The 16,567-nt window shown below is 47.9% G+C and overlaps 1 protein-coding gene across 1 annotated transcript in view; it reads left to right on the top strand.

Moving 5' to 3' along the window:
- The window catches only part of PLCG2 (phospholipase C, gamma 2 (phosphatidylinositol-specific)), a 211,111-nt gene that overhangs the window by 132,267 nt on the left and 62,277 nt on the right, over positions 1–16,567 (top strand). Inside the window, exons 10-14 of the mRNA XM_011990117.1 lie at positions 83–201; positions 2,609–2,694; positions 4,678–4,798; positions 10,181–10,349; positions 15,214–15,318. Coding sequence (XP_011845507.1) covers positions 83–201; positions 2,609–2,694; positions 4,678–4,798; positions 10,181–10,349; positions 15,214–15,318 — 600 coding nt within the window. The remainder of the gene's footprint in view (positions 1–82; positions 202–2,608; positions 2,695–4,677; positions 4,799–10,180; positions 10,350–15,213; positions 15,319–16,567) is intronic.

The raw sequence follows: 16,567 nt of genomic DNA, 5'->3' as shown, positions 1-16,567 counted from the left end.
TGGGTGGACACAGAGCAGAAGCAAGCAGACACCATCCCTCCCGTCAACGTGATGATTCAGTCTTCGTGTTTGACTCTTTTAGTTCCTCACGTACCTGTTTTCGCGAGAAAACAGCATCTGGGATGAGAAGTATGATGCGGTGGACATGCAGGACATGAACAACCCCCTGTCTCATTACTGGATCTCCTCGTCCCATAACACGTGAGTTTCACATGAACCTGTGATGGGTTGGGCAGCACAGAGCATGTGAGGGTTGAGGCAGGGGTCCAATGTGCTGCTCTGGTGAGCCGTGTTGAGAAGCAGGTGGAGGGTGTAGGGTCGCATTCCTTGGACTAGAATACACAGAAGCTTCTGGAAGGGGCAGGGAACACACCTCCCTTTCTCAGTTGGCATTGTAATGATAATCTGTTTTCTGTGGCCCTAGTAAAAGCAAAAGTAACTTAAAGTAACTTAGTAACTAAAGTAACGTAGTAAACTTAGTTTTTCATGATTTGGGCTTCTCACAGTAGCCACACCAAAGCAATTCGGTGACTCATTGAATTGATTCATAGGGACTGTGTACCCTGTGCCTGCTGGGAGCTGGGAATGTGGCTGTGAACAGGTGGCAGCCACGTCCTCGTGTGCTGGGAGGAAGGCCTCCATTGAAAGTTAACCCCAGAAGAGGACTTGCTGATGGTGGGGAGCAGGTGGTAAGGCGAGGAGAAGTGTTTCAGACAGAGGAGCAGCATGTGCCAAGGCCCTGGGACAGGAGCAATTGAAAAGAGTCTGCTAAGGCTGGAGTGCAGAATCCAGGAGAGCGGTGTCAGGAGGGGAGGAAGGCAGGTCCTGCTGGAGTGGCATCTTGTAGCTCACCGTGAGAGCTGTCGGGAAGACCCTGACGACTTTTAACCAGAAAACAAGATGCTCACAGGGGCCTCTTGGGATGGTTACTCTGATTGCAACAGAGGGAGGATAATGGATGTTGCACTGATGTTCCAGTATTTAGTGTGTCTTATTGGGTGAGGGGTGAAGTCCTTGGGTCATGGCTCCTGGAGCTATGGGTGGGGACTTTTCTAAGTGACATTCCAGGGGGTCATCTGGGAAAAGGCTTTTAATGGTGTTATGCTCCAGGCAGTTGGGAAGGTAAAAATCTCTTTCAGGGGAAAATTGATTTCACAGTTCTCTCTTCCCCACCATGCCCATCATTTTAAGAGTTTGTGTTTCCGCACGGTGAATTCTAGAAAACCTAGAAGACAGTTAAGAAATACAAACTTAGAAAAAACCTTTTATTTTCAGTTCAGAGGTACGTGTGCAGGTTTGTTACACAGGTCAACCTGTGTCATGGGGGTTTGCTGTGCAGATTATTTTGTCACCCAGGCATTAAGCCTACTACCCATTAGTTATTTTTCCTGATCCTCTTCCTCCTACCACCCTCTGATAGGCCCCAGTGTGAGGAATAAACTTTTTTTTTTTTTGAGATGGGGTCTTGCTCTGTTGCCCAGGCTGGAGTGCAGTGGTGCAATCTCGGCTCGTCACAACCTCTGCCTCTCTGGTTCAAGAGATTCTCCTGCCTTAGCCTCCCGAGTAGCTGGGACTACAGGCACATGCCACCATGCCCAGCTATTTTTTTTTTTTTTTTGTATTTTTAGTGGAGACAGAATTTCACTATGTTGGCCAGGTTGGTCTCGAACACCTGACCTCATGATCTGCCCGCCTCAGCCTCCCAAACTGCTGGGACTACAGGTGTCAGCCTCCGTGCCTGGCCTCGGAACACAAACTTTAAAAAAAGTTGAGGTGGGCCGGGCGCAGTGGCTCAAGCCTGTAATCCCAGCACTTTGGGAGGCCGAGACCGGGTGGATCACGTGGTCAGGAGATCGAGACCATCTTGGCTAACACGGTGAAACCCCGTCTCTACTAAAAAATACGAAAAACTAGCCGGGCATGGTGGCGGGCACCTGTAGTCCCAGCTACTCGGGAGGCTGAGGCAGGAGAATGGTACAAACCCGGGAGGCGGAGTTTGCAGTGAGCTGAGATCCGGCCACTGCACTCCAGCCTGGGCGACAGAGCGAGACTCCGTCTCAAAAAGAAAAAAAAAAAAAAAGTTGAGGTGAATCATGGTGAGGAAGAAAGTGCGTTAAGGAGTCATTCTTATGGCAGTTTTGGTGGGTGTGGCTCCTCGCATAGTGGATTCCACCAACAGTTGTTGAATGCCTGTTCTGTGCCTGGCCTTGGGCCCTAATATCAAAAGAAGCGCCCATCTCTGTTTAGACCGAGGACCCAGAGGGTGGCCACGGGGCTTTGTTAATTCATCTTCTGCAGCTTTTTTTGCTTCTGATGTGCTTTGACCAACTTCTCCTCAAAAGAACATGTCCTCTCCATGCTTGCATTGCCCAGGTGGTCAGCAGTCACCTCCTGTGATTGTGACCTGAGTTCAAAGCTCATGCCCAGTGTGACCGTGGAATTGTGTATTTCTGTCCTAGGCCTTAACTTTGAGTCTTTCTAGATGGAAGAATTCAGAGGTTTGGGAACTCAGGCTGAGAAGTTCCCCCGCAACACTCTGAGGTGCAGGCTTGCCCCCCAACCCCTGTGGCTGCCACCCCCTCACGGCCACCTGCCTTCTCTCCTGCAGGTACCTCACAGGTGACCAGCTGCGGAGCGAGTCGTCCCCGGAAGCTTACATCCGCTGCCTGCGCATGGGCTGTCGCTGCATTGAACGTGAGTAGCTCCTTCTTGGCTGAGGTCACGCTCACAGCAAATTGAGAATAACCATGTGGTTGCTCTATGTTTTCTTTCAAATTTTAAAAAAGTTTTAATGGACAGACAACTGTGCATATTTATGAGGTTACAGTGTGATGTTTCTTTTTCTTTTCTTTCTTTTTTTTTTTTTGAGACAGAGTCCCTGTCATCTGTATCTCCTCAGCTTCCTGCTGGGCTGGTATTAGAGGAAGGCAAACAGACGCCCACTGTGTTTTGGCAGCTGGGTCCTAGGTGTGCACAGGTACCCCGTATCACCTGGATTGGGGGGTCTGTGAGCAAATGTGAAAAGAACGATCAGGGCTGGATATGGTGGCTCCTGCCTGTAATCCCAGCACTTTGGGAGGCTGAAGTGGGAGGACTGCATGAGGCCAAGAGTTTGAGACCAGCCTGGGTGACATGGTGAGATTCCGTCACTACAAAAAGTAAAAAAATTAGCTGTGTGTGGTGGCATGCACCTGTGGTCCCAACAACTTGGGAGGCTGAGGTGGGAGGATCGCTTGAGCCCAGGAGGTTGAGGCAGTGGTGAGCTGTGATTGTGCCACTGCACTCTAGCCTGGGCAACAGAGCGAGACTCTGTGTCTAAACAGAAAAGAAAAGAAGGGTTGGCCGGCATCTGTGGCTGGGCAGATGGCAGAGGCCTTACTTCCCTCCTTCGTTCTGATAGCCTCTCTGGCTCTTTTCCTTCCAGCCTGTCTCTCACCAAAGGCTCATGGGTGCATTTGGCTGAGAAAAGGAAACAGCCACCTGGGCATGGTGTCTCATGCCTGTAATCCCAGCACTGTGAGAGATCGAGGCGGGCGGGTCACTTGAGATCAGGAGATCGCTTGAGATCACTTGAGATCAGTTTGAGACTAGTCTGGCCAACATGGCGAAACGCTGTCTCTACTAAAAATACGAAAATTGCTAGGTGTGATGGTGCACATCAGTAATCCTAGCTACTTGGGAGGCTGAGGCACAAGAATCGCTTGAGCCCAGGAAGCAGAGGTTGCAGTGAGATCGTGCCACTGCACTCCAGCCTGGGCAACAGAGGGAGACTTTGTCTCAAAAAAAAAAAAGGCAACAACCACTGACTTAGGCTCCAGTGTTACCAAAACCACTCATGATTGAAGCCACGTTTTGTAGCAGTTATTCTATAGACTTTCCTCCCATTTATGATTTTTCTCCTCCCTCAGGAAAAAACAAATGTTTAGAAGAAAAGCTTTAAGCAGTCAGCTCCTGTGCCCTCAGGGGGTCCAAAAGATTGGGGATGTTCACCTTCCACATGACCCATTTCTGTTTGAAAATTTTACTGTGAACCTTTACAAATAAATTTCTCATTGCTCTGTATCATTTCCATGGGCAGAAAAGGCAGTCAGGGTTTTCAACAGGCAAAGTCAAAATAAAACACGTGGTAAAATCTTCTTTAAAAAGAAGCATTGAGGCCTGGCGCAGTGGCTCATGCCTCTAATCCTAGCACTTCGGGAGGCTGAGGCAGGCGGATCATGAGGACAGGATATCGAGACCACCCTGGCCAACATGTTGCAAACTTGTCTTTACTAAAATACAAAAAATTAACTGGGCGTGGTGGTACGCGTCTATAGTCCCAGCTACTCGGGATACTGTGACAGGGGAATTGCTTGAACGAGGGAGGCGGAGATTGCAGTGGGGCGAGATTGTGCCACTGCACTCCAGCCTGGGCAACAGAGTGAGACTTCATCTTCCAAAAAAAAAAAAAAAAAAACAACATTTAAACTAGCTTGTCTTGGACAGCTGCACTTGCATTATGTAAGCGCACAGGGAACCCTGCTTACACAGGGAAACCCATGTCCTCCTGTTGGCAGCCGAATGGAGGGAATGTGGGTGTCCTTGTCTAGTAACTGAACTGGTGTGTGGGCTGGGGGCTGACCTTGGGGCTGTTGGTGAACACACGTGTTGTTGAGCCTGCCATGTTTCTCCCTGTAGTGGACTGCTGGGACGGGCCCGATGGGAAGCCGATCATCTACCACGGCTGGACGCGGACCACCAAGATCAAGTTTGACGATGTCGTACAGGCCATCAAAGAGCATGCCTTTGTTACCTCAAGGTCAGTTGGCTGATTTCTGGGTGGTGTGACTTAAAGAGGAAGGCAGCTAGGATTGGATGGGCAGATGCACAGACAGGCAAACACACATAGACGCCTCCCTCCAAATGTAGGAAGGTCTGGGCCCCATCTTGGCCAAAGCCAGTGCCATCAAGTTCTCACCCGAGTGTTAGCGCCCCCTGCAGGCTGAGAGTGCAGGTTACTCCCGGAATCTAGAGCCCCGAGGAGGCTCTGGCTGGGAAACCCTGTGGCTGCTCAGTGCCCACCCCGCCTTCTCATTCTCTCTGGCCCCCACTTTCAGAACCCTTGAAAGAGAAGGAAAGGCTGGGCGCAGTGGCTCACGCCTGTAATCCTGGCACTTTGGGAGTCTGAGGTGTGATCACCTGAGGTCAGGAGTTGGAGAAGAGCCTGGGGAACATGGTGAAACCCCGTCTCTATCAAAAATACAAAAAAAAAAAAAAAAAAAAAAAAAAAAAAAAGTCAGCTGGGTGCAGTGGCATGCACCTGTGGTCCCAGCTACTAGGGAAGCTGAGGTGGGAGGATTGCTTGAACCTGGGAGGCAGAGGTTACAGTGAGCTGAGATTGCGCCACTGCACTCCAGCCTAGGCAACGGAGCGAGACCCTGTCTCAAAGAAAAAAAAAAAAGAGGCAAGGAAAGTTAAAATTCCCCTTCTGTCCTAATTCCCTCTTTTCTGCCTAGTTGTCACCCCCACCAAACCTGTTTCCACAGGCAGAATCCAAGGAGCCAGTAGTGGTGGTGGTGTATTTCTTGAATAGCCGCCTGGGGCCAGGCTCTGTGCTAGGTCCTTTGTACATGTGATCATCTTGATTCTTTGCCGCAAAGTGGGTATGGTCATCCCCATTTAACAGATGAGTATAAATTGAGGCAAGGAGAGGTTAAGTGGATGAGAACATTTAGGTTTGTTTCAAGGGTTTCTAACCTCAGGTCTAATCCTTTTCTGTCCCACTAGAAGATCTTGATTTGGGCTGGAGGTCAACGGAATTGTTCTGTAAAGGGCCAGATGGAAATATTTCAGGCTAGCCGGGCACGGTGGCTCACGCCTGTAATCCCAGCACTTTGGGAGGCCAGGACGGGTGGATCACGAGGTCAGGAGATCGAGACCATCCTGGCTAACACGGTGAAACCCTGTCTCTACTGAAAAATACAAAAAAAAAACTAGCCGGGCATGGTGGCGGGCACCTGTAGTCTCAGCTACTCGGGAGGCTGAGGCAGGAGAATGGCGTGAACCTGGGAGGCAGAACTTGCAGTGAGCTGAGATCGCGCCACTGCACTCCAGCCTGGGTGGCAGAGCGAGACTCCATCTCAAAAAAAAAAAAAAAAAAAAAGAAAGAAATATTTCAGGCTTTGTGGGTCCTGTGGTCTCTGTTGCAACTATTCAGCCCAGTTGCTGAAGTGCAAAACAGCCGTGGACAAGAGGTAAACAGATGGGCTTGGCTGTGTTCCAGTTGAAACTTGAATTACAAATTACAGAAATAGATGGCAGGCCAGATTTGGGGCGGAGACCGTCATATACTGACTCCTGGTCTGGGTTCCTTATTCTTTCTGAGAGCTGGCAAGAGGCCGTCTGTAGGCTCAGTGGAATGATAGTTGTCTTTTTATCCCTTCTGGGGTAGAATAGCACTTAGGAGTATGGATTCTGAATCTTTTTTGCCAAGTTTGAATCCAGCTATGAAGTACTAGCTTGGGCAAAGCACTTACCATTCTATGCTTCAATTCCCACATTAAAAAACAGAGGTGAAAATTGTGTGCACCTCACAGGGCAGTTGTGAGGATTAAATGAGATGCCATTACAGCAAGTGCTTAACCCTGCACCTGGCATAGAGTTAGTGTTCAGTCAGTAAGACTGATTTTCTTTCTTTCCTTCTTTCCTTTTTCTTCCCTTCTTTCTTCCTTTCCTTTCCTTTCCCTTCCTTTCCTTTCCCTTCCCTTTCCTTCCTTTCCTTTCCTTTCCCTTCCTTCCTTCCTTCCTTCCTTCTTTCCCTTACTTTCCTTTTTTCCCTCCCTTTTTCCCTCCCTTTTTCCTTCCCTTTCCTAGATGGAGTCTCGCTCTGTCACCCAGGCTAGAGTACCATGGCAGTATCTTGACTCACTGCAACCTCCACCTCCCGAGTTCAAGTAATTTCCCTGTCTCAGCCTCCCAAGTAGCTGGGATTACAGGCACCTGCCATCATGCCTGACTAATTTTTGTATTTTTGTAGAGACAGGGTTTCACTATGTTGGCCAGGCTGCTCTTGAACTCATGACCTCAGGTGGTCCTCCCGCCTCAGCCTCCCGAAGAGCTGGGATTATGGGCATGAGCCACTGCGCCCAGCCCGAGTGGTTATTTTTATTGCATTTACCGCAGATGTCCCTCGAGCTGGGTGGAGGCGTTGCTCTGAGACAATGAAATTATGGACATCTTTTCCCACTTGGCGAAAACCTTTCAATGAAAGCATATGATGTCTGCCTCGCAGTGTTCTCCCCCATAGGGCCCTTGCCCTTCTTAGTGCCAACCTCTGCCAGGCAGATGGAAGGAGCCTGTGTTAACAGACACTGTGGAGGGGCTGCTTACACTGCTTTGAGAGTTTGCTTTTGTTTTCAGGACATAGGTGCTTGTGGTTGTGAGCTGATAGTCACTCATTGAACATTATCTCATTCGTGGCTAGAGGAAGTTTTTTCTGGTTAAAATAGGCCTGGAATCATCTAACACCTATAGGGCTAGAACTCTGTAATTACACATTAATGCATTAATGTTTTTGCAGCAAAAGGCATCCTTATTGGTATTAAGAGGGATTTAAAAAATGATTGCAAGCAGCATTCATTCGAATGGTTCACATTTTGCTGCCAGTTAAGTTTTGATACCAATTCACTAGCCTTTGTTCTAAAAGCTTTTTAGCTGTTCTGTTCTAGTAAGGGTGTGTGGATCAGGATTGGGGAATGAGCTGGGTCCACGCTTTCCAGGAGTGATGAGGCTTTGATTTACTTGAGCTGGAACATGGTTAAGGATTTTATTTTTATCATCGTCAGTTTATTTTCACTTTTACCTTCATTTCTATTGAGTGATGTGGTTTCCTGTTTATGGAAGTGACATAGCTGCCTTTAGAATAATTTTGTTTTCGGCTGGGCGTGGTGGCTCACGCCTGTAATCCCAGCAGTTTGGGAGGCCGAGGTGGGTGGATCACAAGGTCAGGAGATCGAGACCATCCTGGCTAACACGGTGAAACCGTGTCTCTACTAAAAATACAAAAAATTAGTCGGGCATGGTGGCGGGTGCCTGTACTCCCAGCTACTCGGGAGGCTGAGACAGGAGAATGGCGTGAACCCGGGAGGCGGAGCTTGCAGTGAGCTGAGATTGCGCCACTGCACTCCAGCCTGGGCGACAGAGCAAGACTCTGTCTCCAAAAAAAAAATAAATAAAAAAAAAATAATAATTTTCTTTCATAGTAAATGCCATGCACAAGCCTCAAATGGATTCTCGGTGGGAAAAACCCCATCTATACACTGTGTTTCTTGGATAACTGGGGAAATTTGAGTATGTCTAATGATGAATATGTCTAATCATTGTTTAAAGATAATTTCCTGGGGTGACATGGTGTGGTGAAGTCGGGGGATGTTCTTATTCTTAAGAGATACCTGTGGAGAATGTCCGCGTCTCATTTCAGATGCTTCAGGAGGAAACGTAAATACATGTATAAATGAAATGTAAATATAGGCTGGGCACAGTGGCTCACCCCTATAATCCCAGCACTTTCGGAGGTCGAGGTGGGTAGATCAGCTGAAGTCAGGAGTTTGAGACCAGCCTGGCCAACATGGTGAAACCCTGTCTCTACTAAAAATACAAAAAATTAGCTGGGCATGCTGGCAGGCACCTGTAATCTCAGCTAGTCAGGAGGCTGAGGCAGGAGAATTGCTTGAACTTGGGAGGCAGAGGTTGCAATGAGCTGAAGTCGTGCCATTGCACTTCAGCCTGGGCAATGAGTGAAACTCCATCTCCAAAAATGTAAAAACAAATAACTAAATGAGTTTCCTGCTCCCTCAGGAGGAGTGTGCGTGTGTTGTATATGTACACACACACACACATAAATATATATATGCGTATATATGTATGTATGTATATGCATGTACTAATATGTGAACGTATATAGACGGAGATAGGTGATCCTTATTGGTGAATTCTGTAACTGAATTGACCTACTTGCTAAAATTGACTTGTAACCCCAAATCAAGTCTCAAAGCACTCTGAAGTCATTTTGGGACATGCACAAAGTGTGGGAAATGAGACTCACGTGACGCACATGTGTTCAGCTGAGGTTAAGCAAAGCAGCGCTCACCGTCCTGGTCTACAGCATGAAAGCTTCAGCAAGTGTCCTTCTCGCCGTCTGTTGAGTGCCACATTTTTCCTGTTTTTGAGCTTTTTCTTGGTAATTTTGCTGTTCAGATGGTCCAAAGCACAGTGCTGAGGGCTGCCTGGTGTTCTTGAGCATGACGAAGGCTGTGATGTGCCCAATGGAGAAAATACCTGTGTCAGATACGCTTCATTCAGGCACAAATTACAGTGATGCTGGCTGTGAGCCTGACGTCAGTCAACAATATATACCAAATCAGGTGTCTTTAAACAGAAACACACATAAAACAAGGTCAGATTTTGATCCGTTGAGGTAAATGTTGTGACCACAGGCTCAAAAGGCCCTGACCCTGTATTTCCCCTTAGGAGCAATGGCTCAGGTATTTGCCAATTAGTGTTGGTGGTGACTTTATGGACCATAACCTCAACAGATGAGAAAAATCAACTCTAGATACACACACACAAATGATCTATAAATGCAGACACCTTATATAAATATACATATATACACATACAAATAATAAATGTATGCATGCATACATATGTAAATTACCTATGTGTGCATATGAATGAGAATATAGGAAACCAATACACTTTATAGATGAAATAATAAATATGCTAAAGTAGGTAGACGCACATGTGGGACAGTGTCAATGTTGGTGACCCTAGGTGAAGCTTACGTGGGTGCTTATTGCACTGTCTTTGATCTTTTCTGTAAGTTTGAAACTTAAAAAAAATTAGAGACTTTTTTCTATAAGTTTAAAGACTTGAATGGATGAAAAAAAATACAGAGAAAAGGTGCATTCTGGGGTATGGAGAAGCTCCTGGATCAGACTGCAGCTGTTCTGAGTCCCAAGGCTTGTGTCCTCACACCCAGGATAAGGTCCCCTCTCCTTCTGAGAGGGCAGATGTGGGGGCTGTGCCCCGAGCAGCACCCGGTTTCTGTTGCCCCAGGGCCAAGCTGCCCTGGCCCCTCTGTGGGGCAGATGCAGAGGTGCCTGCTCCCCCTGCCGAGCTGCCCACCCTCTTCTGCCTGCAGCTTCCCAGTGATCCTGTCCATCGAGGAGCACTGCAGCGTGGAGCAGCAGCGTCACATGGCCAAGACCTTCAAGGAAGTGTTTGGTGACCTGCTGCTGATGAAGCCCACGGAGGCCAGCGCTGACCAGCTGCCCTCGCCCAGCCAGCTGCGGGAGAAGATCATCGTCAAGGTAGGCACCCCGGGTGCTGCTGTCAGCTGTCCAGGGAGCACAGTGACTCAGTTCCCTGGCTCTGGGTCCCATTCACCAAGTTCTGTGTCCTACTGGGCCTGCTCCAGGTCCTACTCTACAGGCTCAAACCCGCTCTCCTTACTAACACTGTGACTCCAGGCAAAGCCGTTGACCTTTGGGAGCCTCTGTTCTCACCATTCTCAGGGGGAGATAATACTAGAACCCACCTGGCCAACTTGCTGGGAGGATCATATGAGGGAAGGCGTGCACAGTGCGTGGAACTGCGCCTGTCCTGTAGTTGGTGCTACGTTAAAAGCTAACTTGTTATGGTTTCTTCGTTCATTGGTGAACCTTCCCCACCCTCTCTCGGAGTCAGCCTTATTTGAGGTGCTGTTCCTGTGATTGGAGCTTCCGGTTGTGTGGGAGGCGGGCAGTGGCTAGAAAACACTAAGTGCAGCAATAGAGCTGTTATTCCTAGTGCTACAGGGGAGATGAGTGATTGTATCTGTGCCTAGGGATGCCACGGTAACATTTGGATTTTTGAATTATTAGGATAAAGAGACCAGATATGCAGTGCCTTAAAGCACAGAAGAGTTTATTTCTTCCCCACACGAGGGAGAATGTTCTGTGAGTTTTGAGCTCTAACCCACAAGGTGACTCAGGGACCTGGGAACCCTCATTCTGCTCTACCATCTCTCAGGGCAGCAGTTTTCAACTGGGGTTTTACAGACCCACAAAGAATCCACGGTTAGAATCGGAGGGGCATGTGAACTTCAAAAGAAAAAAAATTACGTCTTTGTTTAACCTGTACGTAAAACTTAATACTTCCTTCCATTATGAACGTTGGCAGCAAGCCACTTGGGGGCTCTGTCACCAGTGGAAGTCATGAGTATTTTCATATCACATTTACAGTTACTGCAAATATTTCAAAATAATGTGCTTGTCATCACTTTGGAATTATGGAGGTTATAAGATCTGCCTCTAGATCTTATTTAAGATGTTAATAAAGAAACACATCTATTAGTGTATTGCAAATATTTATTTAATATCTTTTTTTTTTTGGAGATGGAGTCTCACTCTGTCCCCCAGGCTGGAGTGCAGTGGCGCGATCTCGGCTCACTGCAAGCTCTGCCTCCCGAGTTCATGTCATTCTCCTGCCTCAGCCTCCCAGAGTAGCTGGGACAACAGGCGCCACCACTACGCCCGGCTAATTGTTTTTTGTATTTTTAGTAGAGACGGAGTTTCACCGTGTTGGCCAGGATGGTCTCGATCTCCTGACGTCGTGATCTGCCCGTCTCAGCCTCCCAAAGTGCTGGGATTACAGGCGTGAGCCACCGCGCCCGGCCTATTTAATGTCTTAATCATGTTTCAATATAATCGAGTTTCCTTTGTAATTTTATGCATTATTATTCTGAGAAAGGGGTCTGTAGCCTTCTCCAGATTTTGAAGGAGCTCATTACACAAAAATGGTGAAGGGACTTTGCTTTGTCCTTGTTTGTGTGGTAGACGCTGGGTCTCAGGCACATCCGAGTTCCAGCTCAGAGCACGGGAAGTCCAAGGGTGTCCAGGGCAAATGGTTTCTAGTAAGCAAGTCAGCTGTCCCGTCCTTTTCTGTTCTGTGCATGAGAACTCAGTCGTGTTACCTGCAAGGGCGGTGGAATCTGAAGTCCCTAGCGGGCAGCCTTTCATGGAAGGAGCGAATGTGAATTTTGTTGACATTCCCACAAGCTCATGGGGAAGGACAAACAGCTGTTTCCTAGGTATTTCAGTGGTTCATGCAGCTGTCACAAAATACCATAAACTGGGTGGCTTATAAACAACAGGAACTGATTTATCACGGTTCTGGAGGCTGGAAGTTCAAGGTCAGGGTGCTGGTATGAGAGTCCTCTTCCAAGTTGTAGGCTGTCAACTTCTAGTTGTGTCCTCACATGGTGAAAGGGGTGAGGCAGCTCTCTGGGGCCTCTTTTATTTTTAAATATTTATTTATTAATAAATAACCATCTGGGACATGGAGATATCTTTGGCCTCTTTTATAAGGGCACCGTTCCAATTCATGAGAGCTCTACCCTCATTCCCATTCATGAGAACTCTACCCTCATTCCCATTCATGAGAGCTCTACCCTCATTCCCATTCATAAGAGCTCTACTCTCATTCCCATTCATGAGGACTCTACCCTCATGACCTAATCACCTTCTGTGTTAACCCATTCTCACACTGCTCATAAAGACATACCCAAGGCTGAGTAATTTATAAAGGAAAGACGTTTAATGGACTCATGGTTCCACATGGCTGGGGAGGCCTCACAATCATACCAGAAGATGAAGGAGGAGCAAAGTCACATCTTACATTGTGGCAGGCAAGAGAGCTTGTGCAGGGAAACTCCCATTTATAAAACCAGATCTCATGAGATGTGTTCACTATCACAAGAATACCACCTGAAAGACACGCCCCCACGATTCACTTATCTCCCACTGGGTTCCTCCCATGACATGTGGGAATTATGGGAGCTACAATTCAAGATGAGATTTGGGTGGGGACACAGCCACCATCTTCCAAAACCACTGTCTCCAAATACCATTACATTGGGGATTAGGTTTCAACATACACATTTTGGGAGGACACAGACATTCAGACCATAGCAGTAAGCAGAGAAGGGGGATGTCCTACCAGGTTGGGGGAATAATAGCACACACAAGGGTGTGGATGGTGTCAACATGTGGCATATACCCTCAGTTGTCACTGGGTCACCAAGATACATTGGACACAATCCTTATGTTCCAAGAAGTCATAAGGGAGACAAACCCATCAACAGAGAAACACCAGGCAGTGCGAGGAGCTTTGGCTAAGCCGAACCAGAGGAGGGGATGTTGGTGCCCCCATGGGTAAGAGCGTCAGCGCACAGGGAGTGTTTGGCCAAGACTGTGACCCTCAAGGTACAGATGTTTACTTAAGCAGGAGATCAGCTGTCATTGTCTTAGCCTTGCAGATGAGAAGTGTGAGGTCTGGAGAAGTGCAGCCACCTGCCCAGGGTCATGAGTTAACAAAATAGCTCCCGCACTGTTTGCGCCCAGGCAGTTGTTTCGGAGATGCCAAGGGATGCTTCCTGGCAGGATAAGGGGTGGAGGGAGCTTGGCCATGGAGGGTCCATGGCTTCTCAGGCACCTGGTTGGTGACTCTTCAGGGCAGCCTGGTTGCATTTGCTCTTCCCTGCTCCCAGCTCATTCCTTCTGTTTCCATTAGGATGGCTTGCTGCGTGTTCCCAGGGATTTTTCAGCTCTTGTTCTAGGATGCAAAGTACTGAAGGCCCCTTTAAGAGCACCCTCTGCCCCACACCTGATATGCTATGGCTCACTTCTTTCTATTTCAAGAAATGAGGTGGAAATGGCATTGGCCAGTCACCTTGTACCACGTACTGGGCTAGGCATGGTCATACGTATCTTCTTCCTCAGTCTTGTCACGACATTGCAGGACAAATAACCTCAGCCCTTGCCCACTTTACAGATGTGGACATTGAGATTCAGAGGTTAAATAGCTCAGCCAGGGGCACACATTTAGTATTTGCTGAAGAAATTATTCAAGGTCAAGGTGGTCTGCCCTCAAAGCCTGCTTTCCCATGCCTGTATCATGTATCATACTGCCATTCACAATGGGACACTGAGGTCCTGCTTCACTGTTGGCACTTAACTTTCACGTTCTTTGACTTACGGGATCCCACAGGGGCTGCCACATCCCCATTTTACGAGACAGATTACTGAGACTCTGATGATGACTCAGTCAAGGTCACATGGCCAGTAAGGTAATAGGCCCTGAATTCAAATCTGGATCTGACTCCCCGTCCTGAGCTCCTTCACCAGGTTACATGACCCTCAACTTACAGACGCTTGCCTGAGGTGGGAGGCCAGGTGTCATCATTGTCTTAATCTTGTAGATGAGAAGTCTGAGGCTCAGAGAAGTGTAGGCACTTGCCCAGGGTCACACAGCTGGTCGAATAGCTTTAGTGCTGTTTGCACCCAGGTCGCCTTAGTCTAATCCCCAGTGGGTCTCCTGCCATCCTGCCCAGCCTGTTCCCTCTGGACTGCAGCCTGCCTTTCCCTCTGTGTGCTGGAGAAGGCTGGGCATAGGGGGTGTTGTGTATTCACCGAGTATCAACAGAGCACTTACTGTCTGCTAAGTGCTCTTCTAGCACAAGAGACTCAACAGGAAGCAAAACAACATCCCTGCCCTTATTGGGCTTATATTCTAGCCGTGAAGACAGAAGACAATCACATGGTGTGTGTAGGGCTAGAAATGTGAGACGAATAAAGCAGGCCTGGGGCTAGAGAGTGGCAGGATGGGAAGGGGACTGTGGGCTATTTTTATTTATTTATTTTTGGGACAGAGTCTCACTCTCTTGCCCAGACTGGAGTGCAGTGGTGCAGTCCCAGCTCACTGCAACCTCCACCTCCCAGGTTCAAGCAATCTTACTGTCTCAGCCTCCTGAGTAGCTGGGATTACAGGTGCGTGCCACCACGCCTGGCTAATTTTTATATTTTTGTAGATACAGGTTTTCGCCATGTTGGCCAGGCTGATCTAGAACTCCTGAGCTCAAGTGATCTGTCTGCTTCAATCTCCCAAAGTGTTGGGCTTATAGGCGTGAGTCACTGTGCCCGGCCAGTATAGGCTATATTTAGATGAAGCTATAAGGAAAGCTCCTCCTCCTCGTTCAGGGTAACCTGGAGAGCTGAACAGACTAAGAGGGAAGCTGGGCAGCAAGAACAGGCAGTGCAAAGGCCCTGGGTGGGAAGAGGCAGATGAAGGCTGCTGGCTCGGAGACCTAAACTTGGGTCTCCATGGAGACAGTCTATGTGTATGTTTTCCCCTCAGCATAAGAAGCTGGGTCCCCGAGGCGACGTGGATGTCAACGTGGAGGACAAGAAAGATGAGCACAAGCAACAGGGAGAGCTGTACATGTGGGATTCCATCGACCAGGTGGGCCTTGGTCCCTTCCCGTAGCCACTATGGCCACCCCCCTCGCAGCTGCTTCTTGGAGCCTTGCAGGGAGCTCTGAGAATATGCCTGTCTTTCCCATTTTTAGTCAAGTGAGTTTTTGCCATGCGAATTTACCTTCCTACTTAAACTTTATCTATTTTGTGGGACAGGGTCTCGCTCTGTCACCCAGGCTGGAGTGCAGTGGTGTGATCGCGGCTCACTGCAGCCTTGACCTCCCAGGCTCCAGTGATCCTTCTACCTCGACCTCCCTGAGTCTCTGGGACTGCATGTGCGCAGCACCATGCCTGGCTAATTTTTTGTATTTTTGCAGAGACGGGATTTAGTCACGTTGCCGAGGCTGATTTCAAACTCCTGGGCTCAAGCAATCCTCCCATCTTGGCCTCTCAAAGTGTTGAGATTATAGGCATGAGCCGCTAAGCCTGGCCAACTTTATTTTCCTTTTGCATTTTTAATGTTTTACTTTGAAATAATTTTAGATTCAATATAATATATTTACATACACATACAAATGGTATGGGATATTCCCATCTACCTTTACCAAGCTTCTCCAAATGTTATTAATAACATCCTACATAACCACAGTATAATTAGTGCAATCAGGAAATTAACATTGGTACAATACTAATAATTAGTTTATAGACTGTATTTCAGTGTTACCACTGTGTCCATTCAGGCTGTTTTCCTGTTTCGGGATCCAGTACCTGTTGCCGCGTGCACTTAGGTTGCCCTGACTCCCTCGTGTCCTCCAATCCAGAGTTGTTCCACCAGAAACCTTACTTTTCAGGCTCTAATGCTGCTTCTCTCCCTTTACCTAATGTGTATATCCATTTTTGAGTATGTTTTTACATGTCTTCTCATATCCTAGATATAAACATAACAACGGCAATATTTATTATTTATTTATTTTAGATAGTCTTGCTCCATTGCCCAGGCTGGAGTGCAGTGGTACCATCTCAGCTCACCACAGACTCCACCTCCTGGTTGAAGTGATTCTCGTGCCTTAGCTTCCTGAGTAGCTGGGACCACAGGCGCGCACCACCACGCCCTGCTAATTTTTGTAGTCTTAGTAGAGATGGTGTTTCACTATGTTGGCCAGGCTGGTCTTGAACTCCTGATCTCAAGTGATCTGCCCACCTCGGCTTCCTGAAGTGCTAGGATTACCAGTGTGGGCCACTGTGACCAGCCAAAAATGGCAATATTTAAGTAAAGAATTAAGTTGGGCCAGGCA

Source organism: Mandrillus leucophaeus, unplaced genomic scaffold, assembly GCF_000951045.1.
Source record: "Mandrillus leucophaeus isolate KB7577 unplaced genomic scaffold, Mleu.le_1.0 Scaffold37, whole genome shotgun sequence".
NCBI classification, from domain to species: Eukaryota; Metazoa; Chordata; class Mammalia; order Primates; family Cercopithecidae; genus Mandrillus; species Mandrillus leucophaeus.
Note: the sequence above shows the minus strand (reverse complement) of the source record. Positions and strands in the feature narration are given on the sequence as shown.